Here is a 17,538-nt window from a genome sequence, read left to right on the forward strand (position 1 = left end):
CTGTTTCAAGAATAAGCCAGGTTAAATAAACCTGATTTTTTTTCCTGGGAAAGTATGACAGGCCTTGTAGGCAGGAGGCAAACAATAGGTGTCCTGTATTTTTATTTCAATAAGCCTTTTGATGCCATCTTGTAACATCGCTCTTAAGTATGGGAGGGCAATATTATCCATGTAAAAGTATTATGAGGGGTCCAAAATTCCTTTGGAAAGCATAGTGTGGAGGCAAGATTTATCTGACAATACATGGATGTTTAAAATACGCCAGGTGAATCAGGCTCTGGAAGTGCTCGTTTCTCTCTTTTGACTATAAAGGTCATCTAAAGCGATGATTTCAGTTTTCTGATCAGTTATCTAAAGGGATGTAAGATGCATCCCCCTCTAGGTTTGAACGGTTTACTATCAACATAGAAGGATGCTTTGAGTAGGCTTTTGAGGGAAGATGCCTGATTTTGGTAGTAGTCAGTATGTTCATTAATGAGTTGGATGCTGGAATACATATTACGCCTGTTGGATTTGCAGACACTTCCAGGTGGAAGGCTAACGTGTTTTTTTGGCAGAGGATTGGATTTTGAAAGGTTCTTGATGAATTGAAAAAATGGTTTGAAACTGGAAAGTGCAAAATGTTGTAGCTTGTGTACAGCGTATATAGGATATAGTATATTGTCTGTCACTGCTTGCAGTGGTTAAGTTGCTGGCTGTTGCTTGATTTTCCCCGATGAATAGAGACGAAAGCCTGGAATAGTGAAGAAAATGGGGGTACCACGGGCTTTGACTCCTCGCTTTCAGCATGGTTTTGAGCATGAAGAGCGAGGCTCCAGCCTCGCTCAGGCCCTCAGAGCCATGCAAGGCCCAGCTCCGCGACCTGCCATCTGAGAGGGCCGTTGGCCGTCATCCACTGCTCCCCTCGGCCCTGTGAGGGCCCCTTCGCCGGCCGGGGTGTCCGCCTGCGGGGTGCGGGGTGCGGGGGGGGGGGGAACGGGGGACGAGGCGCAGCCGGGCCGACGGCTGAGGGGACCCGTCACCACCGTCGTCGTTGTCGCCCACACGGCGGGAACGGGGGGCGGGGCCTGGAGCGGCGGGGCGGGGCCCGGGGCGGCCCTGAGAGGCGGGGCTGGAGGGCGGTGAGCTCCCCTCCCCCCTTCCCTCGCCTGTTTGCCAATGGGCGGGTCCGGGTATCCCCGCTGCCCGCCTCTGTCGTTCGGGGCGAGTCCATTGCGTTCCGCACGGGGGGAGCTTCCGACCCGGATGCTAGCTCCTGGTCCGGTTCGGAGAGAGAGGGAGGAGCAGAGATAGCGCCCGTGGATCAGGAGCGGGCGCTGTCCTGCGGCAGCGGGGGTGGCTGATCGGGCGGGGGGAGCCGCTTTGTCCGGGCGGCTCTCCCCTCCCCCTTCCACTCCCCCTGCGTCCCGGCGGGGGATGGTGTGTCCCGCAGCGCGCGCCTTGCTCGCGCGGTTCGGCGGCTCGGCGGGGGGAGGGGACGGGAGACCCGGGCCCCGGAGGCTCTCCACAGTGAGCGCGGGGGATATCGGGGAGGGGGCGCGGGGGGGGACGCGGTGCTGGCGGCCGGGACCATGTCGGCGGACGAGGAGGAGCTGAAAGTCCCGGAGGAGATGTTCAAAGATGTCAAGTTCTTCGTGGTGGGAGATATCGACCCCAAGGTACCGGCTCACCCTCCCCCTCGCCCCTTCCCTCAGCTCCTTCCTGCTTCCCCCCCCCCCGGGGGGGGTACTGTGGGATCGTCCGGCTCCTCTCCCCCCCCCCCCCCCCGGACACTTCCCCGCGCGGGCTCGAGGCTCACGCGCCGCTTCGCAGCACGCGCCCTGCCGCCTCCCGGGGAAGGCGCGGGGGGAAGGCGCGGGGGGAGGGGGAGCGCGCGCCTCTGGGGGTGTTGGGGGCGGGGGGGGGGACAACACGGACGGGACGGCCGTAGCGGACGGTAACGGCCGTGCCCGCGGCCAGCGCGCCGCCACCCGCCATGGGAGCCAGCGGCCCCGGCGCGCAGGCCCCGTCGCCGCCTGAGCGGAGGAGGGGCGGGCGAAGGGACTTCCTGTTACAGCCCGGGCCGGGCGGGCAGCCGGCCGAGGCGCGGGGCAGCGGCTCCGCCTGCCGCTCCTCCGCCCCGGCGGCCGGGCGCCGCGCAGGGCCGCGCTCGGCCCCCGCCGGCCCGCCCTCAGCGTCCCGCTGTGCCGGCCCCAGCCCCTCCCGTCCCCGCCCCGCCGCTGCGTCCGGATTCAGGACGGGGACAGTGACAGGCCGCTCTCGGCGCGGGGAGGCTTCGCGAAGGAAGGCTCGGCTGGCGCTCCCCTCACCTCCCCTCCCCGCACGGGCGTGCCTGCCAGCCCGCTCCCCGCCCGCCTCGGTGCGAGCCCCACGGGCTGGGCGCATGCCAGCACCCCCGTGGCTCTGGTGCCCGCCCCAGGACCTTTCAGACCCGTTGGGTGCACGGAGGTGCTGATGTGGTTGGAGGTGTCATCTCCGTATTTCGCCTGCCCGGATCCAGAGGAGGCAGGGAGCAGAAGGCGCTGACAAATGACCATCCAGCCCTCTGGCCTAGGGCAATACCCTGGATGACAAGGTTGGCCTCCTCTGGCCTAGGGCAGTACCCTAGATGATGAAGTTGGCCTTATAGTTAATAACACCCAGTCACGTTGGGTGAAGGTGGTTAAAAAAAAAAGTTTCTGTGGTGTGTCCAATTAGACAAGTGTTTGAAGTGTACCATATCTAGCTTTAGGACAGCACCTTCGTGCAAACACATTACTACATGTTTCACACTGAAATTAAAGTCTATGCTTCTTTGGTAGTTGCTGCAGTCGAATCTTAGTTCAGCATTGGGTTCCTTTAGTCTCATGTCCTGGCATTCACTGAGCCTTGTAGGCCTTCAAGTGAACTTGAGACGTAGGCACTGACCTGTTGAGATGGTTTTTATTCATAGGAATAGGATTGCATGCTAAAAGAAATACGGTCTGGGAATATAGTTAAGAGCAGGAAAAAACCCAAGGTCTTTAGACATAAAATTTTTGACAACGTGTTAGAGCTTGAATAACAATTCCTGTATTTAAAAAAAACCTATAGCAGCAATATTATTATGTGTATGAAGATTAGTGCAGAAAAACAATAGGACTCTTGTATATCATTTATCATATAAGTAGTGTCCCGAAAGGCATGTAGTTAGTTCTGTGTTGACATAGCAAGACAATCAGCGGTATTCCCATAGAGTGAGTAAACAAGCATTCTCTTAAGCTAGTTTTCTTTCTTATGTTAAGTTTTATTCTTCTTAGCAGTTAGTGTCATTGTCTGAAGGCTTTGATTTGCTCTAAGTTAGGCACACTAAATTCTTTTCTATTTGTGGGTGGTTTCTCTGGGCTGCAGGCAGACACCAAAGGTGGCTCTGGTGGAGGTGATAAGGGCAGGCACAGCACTGCACAGAACTGGCTACACTGCTTCCAAGATCAGGTCGTGCTGGGAGCTGTTCAGACACTTTCTCATCATGAGCGATGCCCGAATTGAGAAGTCCTGTGGATCTGAGTTGTTTCTGCGGCCGGCTGGCCTGTTTAAACACTGTTCCCTCCGGTGCTCTGGTTTCTGAAATGGCTTGCTGGCGTGGCACCGTGTGATACGGAGGCCGGGGCTGGCTCCTGTCCGCTCTGGTGCCTGCGCTGGTGAGCCCTTGGGAGCACGAGGCACCGGGGAGGGCAGAGTCCTGCCCGGGTTGGGTTGCAGAGCCGAGTCAGAGCGAGGAAGTGTGTTGTGCTGAGCTTGGGGTCAGCTCTTGGTGGGTGCCTTTGGCCTCCCTTCTGCAGGTGCCCTCTGTGGTACCCGGGGAACAACCTGAACAAGAGGAGTATTTACCGGCTACGGTTTGAACCGAGACAGAAAGCAGAAATTCTAAATTGAACTCCACAAATAGCTTTTAAAAACAGTTCTTATAGTGAAATGTTGTTCCATTACTAATATAAAAATTACAAATATATTTGGCGCTTTTTCCTTCTTCATATACAAATGGATGCTAGCTTGATTTTGAAAAGAAGTTTCCTTTTTCCTCTTTTGGGGAGGAGCGCACTTTGATCAGCTTAAATTTCCAAATGGTTTCATGGAAAACCAGCTGCCTTAATAAATATTAAAACAGGCCTAGCACAAGTGAGCACTTTAATCAAAACAAATCCAAGAGTAAGGAAACAAAAAAGTATTTTTTTTAAATACTTTTTTTAAAAAGTTATTCAAGTGAATAACTGCATACCCACTACCTATTAAAACATATGCAGAATAAACTAGAAGGGAAAAGTCTAGAATTGTGCTTAGATGTTCTTTGGCAAATGAGGGAGAATTCGGCTGCTGGCTCTCAACTTTAAATCCATTCCATTGGGATGTGCACCTGGCTGCTCACACCTTACAGGGGGTGAGGAGCGGATGTCAGCTGCTATTTTTTTTTAATAAATGTTTTTCCTGCTTTCCTAAAAGATGTAAACCCAAGCCATCATGCTTTGGTAACACCAGTTAAAATCAGCATTTCATACAGAAAGAGAGAGTATCAGCATCACTACAATTGGTATTTCATACAGAAGAGAAAGTCCCGGAGCGGGACTTTTTACAAGGGTAGGTAGTGATAGGACAAGGGGTAATGGCTTTAAACTGAAAGAGGGTAGATTTAGATTAGATGCAAGGAAGAAGTTCTTTACTGTGAGGGTGGTGTGGCACTGGAGCGGGTTGCCCAGAGAGGTTGTGGATGCCCCATCCCTGGAAGTGTTCAAGGCCAGGTTGGATGGGGCTTTGAGCAACCTGGTCTAGTGGAAGGTGTCCCTGCCCATGGCAGGGGGGTTGGAACCAGATGATCTTTAAGGTCCCTTCCAACCCAAACCATTCTATGATTCTATGAAAAAGTAATGCAATGCAGCATAAGGACTTTAAGAAGGATATTTGGTTTCTGGTTATGTCTTGTTTTATTATTATTTTAATTTTTTTTTAATGCCCATTGTCTTCTTAGTTTTGAACTATTTCTATTGTTTCTTCCAACACAGATTTTAGTGGGAGAGGACAAAGATAAAATTTATATGCCCCAAAAAATGAAATTTCATTTAATGCATATAAGCTAACACCTAAAGTGCAGGATTTTTACAATGATCATATTAGGGCTTTTCAGCATTTTAATTTCTAGTTACAGGTATATGGTTGATACTAGTTTAGGTGAAGTTCTTTAATTGTACCAATACAACTTTTCAGTCCAGGCACTACTTAAACTGAAGAAGTCATGTATTCTGAGAGGAGTTTTGAAGTTGACACGAACTAAATTAGGAAAAGTCTTTTTCATACCACTCTAAATAATCATATGAAGTTATTATCTATCATTTATAGCATTTAAATTTACTACCTGAAACTAGTGTAACTTTCTGCATGAGCAGACTCTCTGCACAAACTCTTTAATGCAGCATTGTTTCGATATTAAAAAAGTCATACTTCTAGCTCATTAGTTGTAACTTCCTTCTCATACTATCTGTCAGATTTGGGTGCTCGGTTTTCCTTACATTCACTCCTGTTTTCAGCCTTCCCTTAAACAAACAGTTGAATAGGGCTTGTAACTCAGGGAGAGCTGTGCGAGACAAGGAGCTTGTGTGGTGGGGCTGTTCCTAAATATCTACTGTTTTCAGAAGTGCTTTATTTTGATTTAGCTTTTCCCATTGGAATTATAGCATCTTGTGTTACCTTGCAGTTAACTGGATTTCATGCAGGAAGGTATCCCGTGATTTAGGAGATTGATGTGTAAAATGGAAACATTCTCTCCTGTTCCTGACTGTGTGGTGGCAAGAACAGCAAGCTTGTGATCAATTTTATTGGTTATTTTAGAGTAATTCTTTTGTAATTTGATAATATCACATGTTCATCCACTGCAGAAAAAAGCTGATTTTTAAAAAAAAATGGAGTTTTAAAGTCAAGTAATTCAGTCAGGAAATGCCAAAATTGAGTGGGGATTTTTCCATCCTTGTTTTTCTGCTTAGCATAGATGCTTTATAACAGCCCAACCCCACGTTTTGAAAGAGTCTCTTTTTCAGTGCCTTCTGTGTCCTGTTTAGTATACAGGGTAGGTAGTAACTGCTTAAGGACCAATGACTTAATATTTTGTTTGATGAATGCAGTGCCTTGCTCTCCACTGTTCACTGTTGTGGGGAGAGCATCCTGTTACGAAGGGAGTGTCCCCAGCAGGTTTTGAGAGATAGACATCTGTCCCTAGCAGGTGTTGGAGGATGGATATCATACCAGTTTGGTTCTGCAAAATCATTACACAGTGAGACACTATTTGTTTCTGAATAATAAAAGGAAAAAGGAAAGAATAATCTTAATTAGCATTTTTAATATTTGAACTATAGACCTTAATGTTTTAAAACATTTTTTCTTCCTCCTTTCTGCACCCCACTGCCTTCTCTGTTACTTTTATTCAAATAAAAGTGAGTCCCGTTTTTGGGGGGCAGGACTGGATTCATCACACAGATCTCTACAACTGAGCTGAGAGAATGCTGAAGTCTTAAACCAACATCTTCTATATGGGCCTTGCAGAAATAGGAGTAAGATGTGCTTTGTGAGTTTTGAGGTGTTTTGCATTTTCTGAGGACAGAGCAATGGAGTGAGACATTTCAATTCCAGCTCTTTAAGGTAGTAACTTAGGGGACGTGTCCTTCTTTTTTTTTCTTTCTTATTTCTCTGAATCACTTAGTCCTCCATCACTTCTTTTCCCAATGCATCAACTCTTTATTAGAATGTTTTCCCTTCTCAAGGCAGCGCTTACAACTTTTTTTTGCTTGCAGATCCTTCTAATACCAAGGGGTTATTAGACACGTTCTCTTCTTGGTTCTTCTGTCTGGCTGCACTGTTTTGGAGCAGCTGGATGGCTTCTTCAAACTTACTCATATTCTCTGGGATGAGGTATTGATTGGATCTAGAAATATTGGAACCGAATGCATTTGGTGAAGGTGGAATTCTTTTCTTAGCTGTTAAATGAACATTTACAGAAAATGCATGAACGTTTTTTTTTTTTTCCCTCTATCCAAGTAAATAACTGCCCAAATCTGGAAGAATTCGTATGAAGACTGCAATGTACAGTTACGATGTTACCTTTTCTAAGGTAACCATTGGGTTACCTTTTTTAAACTTCAAGCTCTTCTTTTAAAGTATATTCAAACGCTTCCAAAGCTACCATATGCAAAAACAAACACTGAGAAGAAGAGTTTTCTTATCCTGCCTGAGAAAAAATTGTTTTGAGATGTTTTTTAAGGAATATATGTTTTGGAAAAATTTTGACATTTTCCAGATTTCTGCCCCAGCCTGAATTATTTTGGAAAGTAAATCTTCAACTTGCATGATTAAAATACGGCAGAGGCTTAAACCATTGGCAGTCAGGTTTTAAATGGGATGCACTTGGCGACTTCAAAAAAAGCGCTAGCCACTTACAGGAGGGCAACCAAGAGAGAAGGTCATATTCATTCCTCTCATGTGTTAGCGCGTTCCTGCATTAATGTTTTTCTCAGAAGGTGCTAAAAATTGTTGACTTCTCCCTGTTCTCTTTTGGGTTTAGGTTATTCAACTTCTGAAAGCTGGGAAAGCAAAGGAAGTTTCTTACAATGCACTGGCTTCACATATTATTTCAGAAGATGGGGACAATCCAGAAGTTGGAGAATCTCGTGAAGTTTTTGATCTCCCTGTGGTAAAGGTGAATGACTCATCCATGATATTGGCAAAGTACTGACATGGATACTGCATTATTATAACAGAAAATACTCATGTTTGGATGATGACCAAATGAAACGTATCTTTAAAAATCTTTTATTCTTGTTACACAAACTTATCCTGACTGATAGACTTGTATTACAATTCTTTTCTTTCCTTTCTCTTGTTGCTCTGTATCTATCAGTGGTTTGGTGTTTTTTTTTTTTTGTTTTCTGTTCTGTTCTGTTTTTTCCCAGGTTCTTCCTTCAGTCATCTGTGAGATGGTGTCCTATTAGCTATACTTTAGAAATGTTTGTGATGGGAAGGTTCTTACAAGCTTCTGGCAATGGAAAACCTCAATTTAGAATAAGTAGTAGACTGCTGAGGGTTTTTTTTAAACACATGTGATGGGCAAGGTGCAAAATGATGTTGTTGATTCTGCATATGTGTACTACGCTAATTTTAAACAATAGGAACTTGCAGAAAAACAGATTTTTTTTCTTCTCGATTTTAGTTTTTCAAGTCGTTTGTTTTTTTCCTTACTCATACTGGAGTTACCAATATTTTGTTACTATCTTGCAATACTGGGTTATTTTTCCAGTGAAAGATTCTGGGCTTCATGTTTGAAAATGTGAGCTTGTCACTCTGCAGGTCATGAGAGTGATTAGAAGAAAAAACACTAGTATTTCACTGCCAATACCTTTGGGTACATGATTTTGGGTTATTTTTTCCATATGGTTGCAGGTGGCAGTAGAGAATTTTGATAGCTTATGTCATGAGAGTTCACCTGACAGTGTAGAAGTATGAATTGATTCCAAAAAATAAAAAGTGCATAGCTAGAGACCTTATGGTTATAGTGAGTGTGCTGATTAATTTTTAGTTCTTTTTCCTGAGGTGTTCTGTGGCATAATTTTAATCTTATAAACAAGAAGACTGCTGCCGTTCTCATGTGAAGGACCGACATCAGCATCGTAGCAGTGCTTTCTGCTTTCTAATGCCATTTACTTAAATAATTTAATTTTCTTTATAACTGCTACTAGCTAAACTTTTTTATTTGCCAAACGAGAGCAAGTCTTTCAGTAATGTCACTTAGTTTGACCTGAAAACATCACAGCATGATCTGTAATCAAGAAGATTAGACTAAGTATTAAGGGAATGGAAGTCAGAGGCAAAGGTAGTTTGTTATAGAGAGTAAGGAAGAGGAAAACTTGAGGGAGGAAAATCTCCCTTTTTTTTTTGCAGAGGATTGAGGAGTTACAAATGACATGTTTTACTTCTTTTTTTTGCATGCCGCCTTCTAAGGGAAAGAGAATAGCAAGAATTGGGACACCATAAACATAGTTACCATAATATATTTTTTTTGTTTGTTTTTTGAGGAAAAGTGATTTCATACTGAATACGATGCCACTCTTTCCCCCTTCTTCCTTATATGCTGTATTGGGACCACTGTCCTACATCTCCTCCATTCTCCACCACCTCCCTCTCTCCCTTGGAGCCCTTCTGTCCCAGAATACGTCAGTTAGGGGCCATCACCTGTGTGCTTAGCAGCCAGCATTGCTGTGTGTTTAGAAACTTCTTTCTATGTAAGGTTATGGTTCCTGACTCCTTGGTGATGAGCGTAAGGTAGAGTTTTTTGTATGGTGTTTTTGTTTTTTTAGAGCAGGGAGAACTGAAAAAAGGGAGAGGATGAATAAATACTGTAAATGGTTTTCCTGGCACAATAAAAGGACAAGAGAAAGGGTCTTGCTCCCATATTGCTGCACAACCTTTGGGCAGTCTTTATATTAACTCTTGCAAATGAATCAGAACAGCCTTTTTTGTAAAGGCCTAAGTACAATGTCTGTGAAACGCTTAGACTTTCAAAGCTGGGAGAGGTATATTGAAACTAGCTATAGTATGAACTTGGAAGGTAATTCATATTTCATACATGCAGACCAAGGTTTTTAATGTCTTGTGTTTTTTATTTTTCAGCCTTCCTGGGTCATCTTGTCTGTTCGCTGTGGAGCTCTTCTGCCGTATCCTTTAGGTTCAAATTTGAATCAATCCTATAGGAAACATGTTAAAATAGATACCATCGAGGGTTTAAAGACTGTTTCGAGTATGTACAGCTTAAATTTTTAAAATGATAGGATGTGTTTTGCCTGCCAAGATTGCAGCATGCTTGGAGCTTCTTTGTCTTACTTCATTTTTCCTGTCCCTCTGGCTATTTTGGATGCTTAATAGGCATTTGCAAGAAAACTGTCATCAAATGGACTCCAAACATTTTAGCTGGAAGTTGATAATTAACTGTGTGGATCCAGGAAAAACACTGGAGTGCAGTAAGGGGACAAATGATGGTTCAGAGTGGGATGGCCTATTCTGCCTTTTCTAGAAGCAGAATTAAGTAAGGGATAAATATGCAATAATTCATATAACACTTTATAAAAAGATAGAGTTAGTATTCCCATTTTTGGGTTAGTCTGTCCTTGCCTTTGCTAGACCCTTGTTGTTCGTGTTTGGCTAGATCGATGTTTCTTAACTTGTTTGGAGCATATATTCTTGCATAGGAATGGCATATTCCTTCCTCTTCTTGTCAGTTATTACTGTTTCATCTTTATTTATGTTCCCCTCAGTTTTTTTCTTTGGATCATAGGAATGGTGACAATGGCTATTATCATAGAAAAAAATTCATGTGTCTTTTTCGCAGGCCATTCACAATAAAGATTCACAATAAAGATTCAGTATATGGAAAAGCTGAAGCAGAGCAATACATTTAAGTACAGATACGAGCAGATGATTGCAACAAACAATGCCAGGACTAGGGAGGTATGCTGTCAGGCATGAGATCTCATTTTGGAATGAGGTTAGCAGGTGGTCGTGTCTATAATGGAAAACAAGAGGTGGTAGACGCAAGAATGCAGGTGTTAGTATTAGGAATTCAGGTCTTAATGTGCTTCAGTGATTCAGAATTCATGTTTTATACCCAGTATTTCAAGGTATGTGCCTTTGCATCTCGCTGTGTTTCGACTATTTTGGAACTAGCCTGTATATTCTCTACTTCCCCAAGAGAATTCAGCTCAGGGAGTGAACTGTAGGAGGAGAAAGCATTGAACTCATCAGATAAAATGATATAGTGAGTGAGGTCTTTGCAGCTGTTTTGATCACAATAATCAACATGCCAGATAGGATTCAGCTGTTAGTGTGAACGCTTGCCATAGTCATGGATAGTCTTCTGACTGAAGCAGAAGAAAGTTTTCCATGAATGACTTGGCTTCCAAATGGAAAAAATGCACCAAACATTACATGGCAAAACCCAAATTAGCAGAGCTATTCCTGTATTAAAAAGAATTTGATTATTGTGATGTGAGCTAGGCTCGTGATTTTTGTCTTTTGCATCTGGAAATAATAAATGTGTTTATCATCCTTTCATCATCAGGATGGAAGTGTACAGTTGCTTATGTCACATGTCTGTAAGCTTTCTCACTGTTCCCGAGCACTGGTTGAAAAAATAATAAAATAGCTTGGAATTAGCTACATTTTCAGGCTTAAGTAATCTAGCATTGTATTATTAGTGTTGTTCTTTCCCATGGAGAAGTTGCACTATTAGAAAATTGGTCTTCCTCTGAAACCAGGGGTTTTTAAAAGAGTACTCTAAGAGCTGACGTTATTACATACCCAGAAGAGAAATCAACAGATAAAACCATTGAATGATGCAGTCCATAACTAAGTTGTAGCAATAAATGCGTGAATGGAGCCCTCAATGGCTATTGCTCAGGAAGTCTTTATTGTGGGTATATGGGAACGGCCAAATGAAAAGACCGGGTCTTGGCAGTATCATATTCTTGAATTGCATGGAAGAAGGAAGTTTTGTACACCTGTCAGCAATAAATGTGTCCTTGGACCTTTCTTTCTAGCACTTCATGTCCTTAGAACCTGGTGTTTTTAGATTTTATTCTGAGCCTCATAGTGCTCACTAAAATGGGTTGTTAAGTCTTAACTTTGTTCTGTGTCAGTCTCTTTATGACTTCTAGTGCAGTGGCATCTGGCCTTTCATTAATGAAAAAAATATAGTAGTTAATAGGAATAGCTTACTTTTTCCAGTTGACTGGTTTTGGACCCTGTTTAGGTAGAGGTTTGAGATGCTACATTTTTGTCTTTTGTTTATGTTTTAATTTGGAGATGTAATGCTCAAAGTGGTCCTTGAATTTCTGAAGAAACAAGTCCTAGAAACATTGTTTGTCAGTTAGATGTACGGATCTAGTAAGAGCCTTAAAGATTCTATGTTGGCTTACCAATTCCGGTACTTGTGATGGGCATTTGCTTGTCAGTTGTTAAAGGTGAAGTTTAATGTAGAAACATTTAATACAATATAAAAGCATAATAATTTTGCCTGTTTCTTTTAAATACTTTTTAACATTCCACTGTGAAAGTTGTTTTCACCAGGGGGAACTTCAGAAGGCAGAATGTTCTCCTGTTCCCTGCTAACTGATGTTCGCAAAATCTGACTAACCTGCAGCTGAAGGCAAGTAATAGAAAAATGAATCTGGAAGCAGCCTTCGTGAAGAAGGAAAGACAGTTTTGTGTGTGAAAACCTCAGTTACAATGCTATAAAGAGGGCTGGTGATTTCTTTCTTAATTCTCTTGATAGCAGCAAAAGCAAGAATGAGGAAGGTTTATTTTTCCAGGGTCTTGTACAGATGAAAGAGGGTCAGAGCACTTCCGAATTTTTGTTGCTGGGAGAAAAAAACGTGAGTTTTGTTGCATTCCCTCTTTTGTTTTCCAGACCCACTTGGAACATTATTGTTGTGCTGCTTGTAACTGTTTTAAGAGGGTCTATTTCACTCCTATTCTTTACAGAGTGCAAGCTCCAGTCAAACTGATGGACCTCTTAAAAGTTAAATACTGAGCTGTTGCTGCTTTTTATGTGCTAGGAGCAGATGTTAAGGCAGGGAGTAGACAACTGCACACTTTTGAAAGATCCAGTACTGAATCTCTACCTTAGATGAGATACTGAGCAACACAGTGAAATTTAGGATGTTCATCAGACTTGAACTTCTTGGAGTATTCTGGATAATGGCAGTAATCTATTGTTAAGTTTTAAAGTGCTCTGGGCTTTGTTGTCAGCTTGCTGAGTGTTGTCTCTTCTGGGTCTCAAAATTAAGTATTGCTGGTGCATCTGTCAACAGCACGGGGAAAATAATTTTGTTTCATTTTAAAAATCTCATTGTGTACTTGTAACACAATGCACATCTGTTTCTGTAGTCATTTTTTCCAACAAGATGTGCATGTATCTTAAACACAAAATCATACGAAAGTGTAGAAAAGGGAGGGAAGTTACAGAAGGCAGATGGTCCGTCTGTCTTTCCTAGGTCACTTCTGTCAAACCATTCTCTGTCCTGTTTCACAAGGACCCTCCTGTAGTGGAGATTTCATAGTCTCCCCAGTCAACTTACAGTGCCTCACTATTGTCTTGTTAGAGTTTAACCCCATTACTGTGCTGCAGTCTAACCCTGTTTTGATTTATCTGAGCCACTCTGAACAGGGAGAACAAATTCTCTTTTCATTTGGCAACCTTTAAAGGATTTGAAGATGCATCGTCTTAGCTTCTTAAACACATCAATTCTGGTCTTTCAGTTTCCTCTTTTAAGTCATATTTACTAAGTCTGTAAAAATTCTCACTGCTCTTTTTCACGTGCTGTTTCATTTATCTATCTCTTTCATGCATCTGAAAACAAATACGCATTGCTACCACAGACCTTGTTGAATTTTGAAAGCATGATGGAAAACTTCATGTTCGTTTCAGGCTGTGTTTCTGGTTTTAGATCCCAGTGTGATGTTTTCTCAGTTTGTGTTTCACAGTAGCTCCTACATTTCCTCCCCGCCCCACCTCCCCCCCCCAACTGTTGCCCAGCCAACTTCCAATGCAGAGTTATACCTCAGTAGGAAAAAAACACCCGTGGAAGATCTGATACTTGCTTATACTGACTTGCCTACTACTGTTTGCAGATAATCTCTCTAACACTTTGTTTGGTTTGTTGTTTTTCTTGATATATGAGCTTGCCTCTTGATATGTTTGTTGTTCAGTGCCTTTTGTGGGCTTAATAACCATGCTATATGCTAGGAAACTGTTTCTACTTTTCCAGTCTTTGAGAAATGGCAAAGGGCAGTTTAGGTTCCAGAAGGTATCTTCAACCAAAAACTCTACCATTTGGTTACCAAACTTAGCCATTTCTGAAACCTCTGGCGTCTGTATCGCATTCTAACCCATTTTCTTTCTTTTTTTTTTTTTTTTTTTTTTTTTAAGGCTGTGCTTTTATTTCTTGCTGGTTTTAAATGAAGTCATCCACCAGACTGCCATCTTTTTTAATAAGCATGCAAAAAAGGCACTTGAACTTTCTCACAGGTGTCTGCTGTTAGCTTTTATTTTAGAAAACCACACTTTTGTTGGCCTGTCTCGTTTTATTGAATTTCTTATGCATCATAATACTTCTATATTGTCTGTTGCTGACTGTAGCGAAATTTTCTTCTTCAGATTCTCCTGTATTTTTAAGCATGGAAGGTAAGCACTTGATAATGGAAGGAAGCTCTTGATAATAACTTGACTCCTGTAAGCTAAGCATCCTGAGGTGGGCTGAGTGAGATGTTCTGGGAAGAGGCAAGTTTATAATGTTACCAAAATCGGTCACAATATTAGAGGTGTCCTGATCCAGTTTGCACCTCATTTTTTTTGTAATGCATACAATCTGAATTGGAAACAGACAACACGCTTTTAAAGATAAAAGGTTTTGAATGGTCAAATACTTGAAAATATCTGAGAAGTACTACGCACGCTATTTAATTTCCTTCTAATGTCCCTCGGGAAACTCTCATTTAAATTATTTTGCATCCTTGACACCTGCTTTCCAGTGTAAATGGCTTTTCTCCAGAATCGTGTCAGATCTTTTTTGGAGTCACTGCCTGCCTTTCTCAGGTAAGAAGCGAACCATATTTCAATCTACTCCAATGTACAATATGTGTGCAGTGCTTTGGTTTTTTGAGGAGAGATACCAGTTTTTGTGTTGTACTATGACTTTTTTTCTGTATGTTAGGTGAATTATCACCTAAGACAGTTTTTCACTGAAAATGAGGGCATGAACATTTCAAACTGTGAGCATTCAATCAGTAATTTATCTCGTATTCAGCCGTATGGTGGTTCTAAAATGCAGAGTACACTAGACTATAAAGTCTTTGCTCCTATTCTTCTATTTCTGAATTAACACAATATTCAGTCAACATGTTTTACCTACTTATGCATTGAAACCTTAATGAGGGTGCCAGTGAGTAAAGTAAGTGGAAAGGTGGTGCTTCAGTGGCTTGTGTTCATAGCCAGCTCTGTAGATCTGTGACCAGTGTGTGTGTGCAGACGGACAGGATCAGATCCTAGGTGCTAATGCAATATATGCGTATATGTGCTTTAGACTTTTTAACCAATTACTCCTGTAATACTGTCACCCACTCTGAATGGTATGGCTTAAATGTGGCTTCTTGGCAGGGGAGGCGGACATTGCTGTGACATAAATTGTTAGAAATAAACACTTCATGTGTTTACACAGGCTATTAATTTGGTCCACTTGTTAAAATTCTGTTTAATGAATTTAAACAGGTTGTCTAAGATAAATAATTATTGTTTGCTTGATCACTAACTTTTTTTCTCTTGTGGAAGGTGATATATTAGTGTTGAATTTTACAGGAGTGAAGAATGTTTTCTCTTTCTCTGTGCAGGTTAAAAATGATTGTTTAATGTCTTTTCATGTTGCGTCTCTGTCACCATTTTTTCTCCGTAACTTTCATGCTAATTTGGTATTTCAAAGTGATAGGTAATACATTAGCCAGACTTGTAAATGGTATGTCATGGATTGTACTAAAATTCTTCAAGCAGAAGGCAGCTGGTTGCATAGAACTAAAAGGCTTATTTACCTTCCTTTTAGGTTTCATCTGAAGACCGAAGTACGCTGTGGGCTTTGATTACTTTTTATGGAGGGAATTGCCAGCTGAGCCTCAATAATAAGTGTACTCATTTGATTGTGCCTGAGCCAAAGGGGGTAAGAGTTTATTACATGTACAGTTCTTCTTGTTGTAGCTCTCATTTGCTTTTGAATAATCAAAAATTTTCCATCTCCCTGAAGTTAGGGTTCTTAAGATTGTTCGTTAGTCTTGAACAGCTAAATTCAACACAATTATGCGTTGCAGCTATTCAGTTCATATTTATTTTCTGCATGGCTTTAAGCCTGATTAATTCAAAAGATGTCCAGTGTCCTATTGGTATTTGTATTTCTGGTTGAATAAAGCATTTTATTCTTTATTCTGTTTATCTTAACCTAATTTTGACATGTCATAATCATTAGTGATTGTGATTTGTAAATCTGTAGATACAGAATCAGTGAAGAAAAATGAAGGACAAAATTGAAAAATTGTGTAAAATGTCCTTCGATGTTATGAGGGAGAAAGGAATAAAGAGAGCAGAAGGAGGAACAGGGGTTTTTTTCTTTTTTGTTGTTGTTTTTTTTCTTGAAGAAAAGAGAACTCTCAAAATCCCTCAACTCATTCCTCTTAAAGAGAGATGGTAGGATACACAGTACACAGCATTCCTGTCCAAGTGCTGATAAAGTAGTCATACTTCAAATCACTCCCATCATGGCATCATAGAATATCTCAAGTTGGAAGGGACCCATAAGGATCATCAAGTCCAACTCCGTGCTCCTCGCAGGACTACCTAAAACTAAACCATATGACTAAGAGCGTCATCCAGACAATCCTTGAACTCTGACAGGCTTGGTGCCGTGACCACTTCCTTGGGGAGCCTGTTCCAGTGACCGACCACCCTCTCAGTGAAGAACCTTTTCCTAATGTCCAATCTGAACTTCCCCTGACGCAGCCTCATTCCATTTCCTCGTGTCCTATCGCTGGTCACCAGAGAGAGGAGGTCAGCACCTCCCCCTCCGCTGTCCCCCTTGAGCAAGTTGTACACTGCGGTGAGGTCGCCCCTCAGCATTCTCTCCTCCAAGCTGAACAAACCGAGTGACCTCAGCTGCTCCTCATAAGTCTTGCCCTCGAGACCTTTCACCATCTTGGTCATCCTCCTCTGGACGCACTCTAATAGTTTGATGTCCTTCTTATAGACACTGAGGCGCCCAAAACTGCACACAGTACTTGAGATGGGGCTGCACCAGCGCAGTGTAGAGTGGGACAGTCACCTTCCTTGACTGGCTAGATATGCTCTGCTTGATGCACCCCAGGACATGGTTGTCCCTTTTGGCTGCCAGGGCACACTGTTGACTCATACTCAACTTAGCATCAACCCAAACCCCCAGATCTCTTTCTGCAGGGCTGCTCTCCAGCCTCTCGTCCCTCAGTTTGTACATATAACCAGGATTACCCCGTCCCAGGTGCAGAATCCAGCACTTGCTCGTGTTAAATTTCATACGGTTGGTGACTGCCCAGCTCTCTAGTCTATCCAAATCTCTCTGTAAGGCCTCTCTACCCTCAAGGGGGTCCACAGCTCCTCCTAATCTAGTATCATCATTTGCCTTCCTACTCCCATGTGGGAAGTCAAACGTTGCTGTCTTTATGCAAATGGAGAAACTGAATCAGAAAGATCAGGTAACTGGCTAAAGGGAGCATTGAGCACATCAGAATAGCCTCCTCTACTATAATGCTAGTAATGCTTTGGTTATAATAGTTCACTGAAACTTCGTGAAGTGTTCAGGTACTCCTCTTCCTGAAGAAGAAATATATTTGTAATTGATTTAGTGTGTTTGTTCAGAGACTGAAAATACTTAAAACAAATAGAAGCTCACTTAAAAATGATTGCTTGGATGCTTCTAGTTA

General features: G+C 42.6%; 1 protein-coding gene across 1 annotated transcript in view; it reads left to right on the forward strand.

Annotated features, from left to right (window-relative positions):
• The first annotated feature begins 1,571 nt into the window (after positions 1–1,571).
• PAXIP1 (PAX interacting protein 1) overlaps positions 1,572–17,538 on the forward strand; it is a 35,272-nt gene continuing 19,305 nt past the window's right edge. The window contains exons 1-5 of the mRNA XM_050890936.1: positions 1,572–1,658; positions 7,562–7,696; positions 9,664–9,707; positions 14,578–14,641; positions 15,639–15,752. Of these exons, the coding sequence (XP_050746893.1) occupies positions 1,572–1,658; positions 7,562–7,696; positions 9,664–9,707; positions 14,578–14,641; positions 15,639–15,752 (444 nt within the window). The remainder of the gene's footprint in view (positions 1,659–7,561; positions 7,697–9,663; positions 9,708–14,577; positions 14,642–15,638; positions 15,753–17,538) is intronic.

This window comes from Gymnogyps californianus, chromosome 2 (genome assembly GCF_018139145.2).
Source record: "Gymnogyps californianus isolate 813 chromosome 2, ASM1813914v2, whole genome shotgun sequence".
In the NCBI taxonomy this organism is placed as follows: Eukaryota; Metazoa; Chordata; class Aves; order Accipitriformes; family Cathartidae; genus Gymnogyps; species Gymnogyps californianus.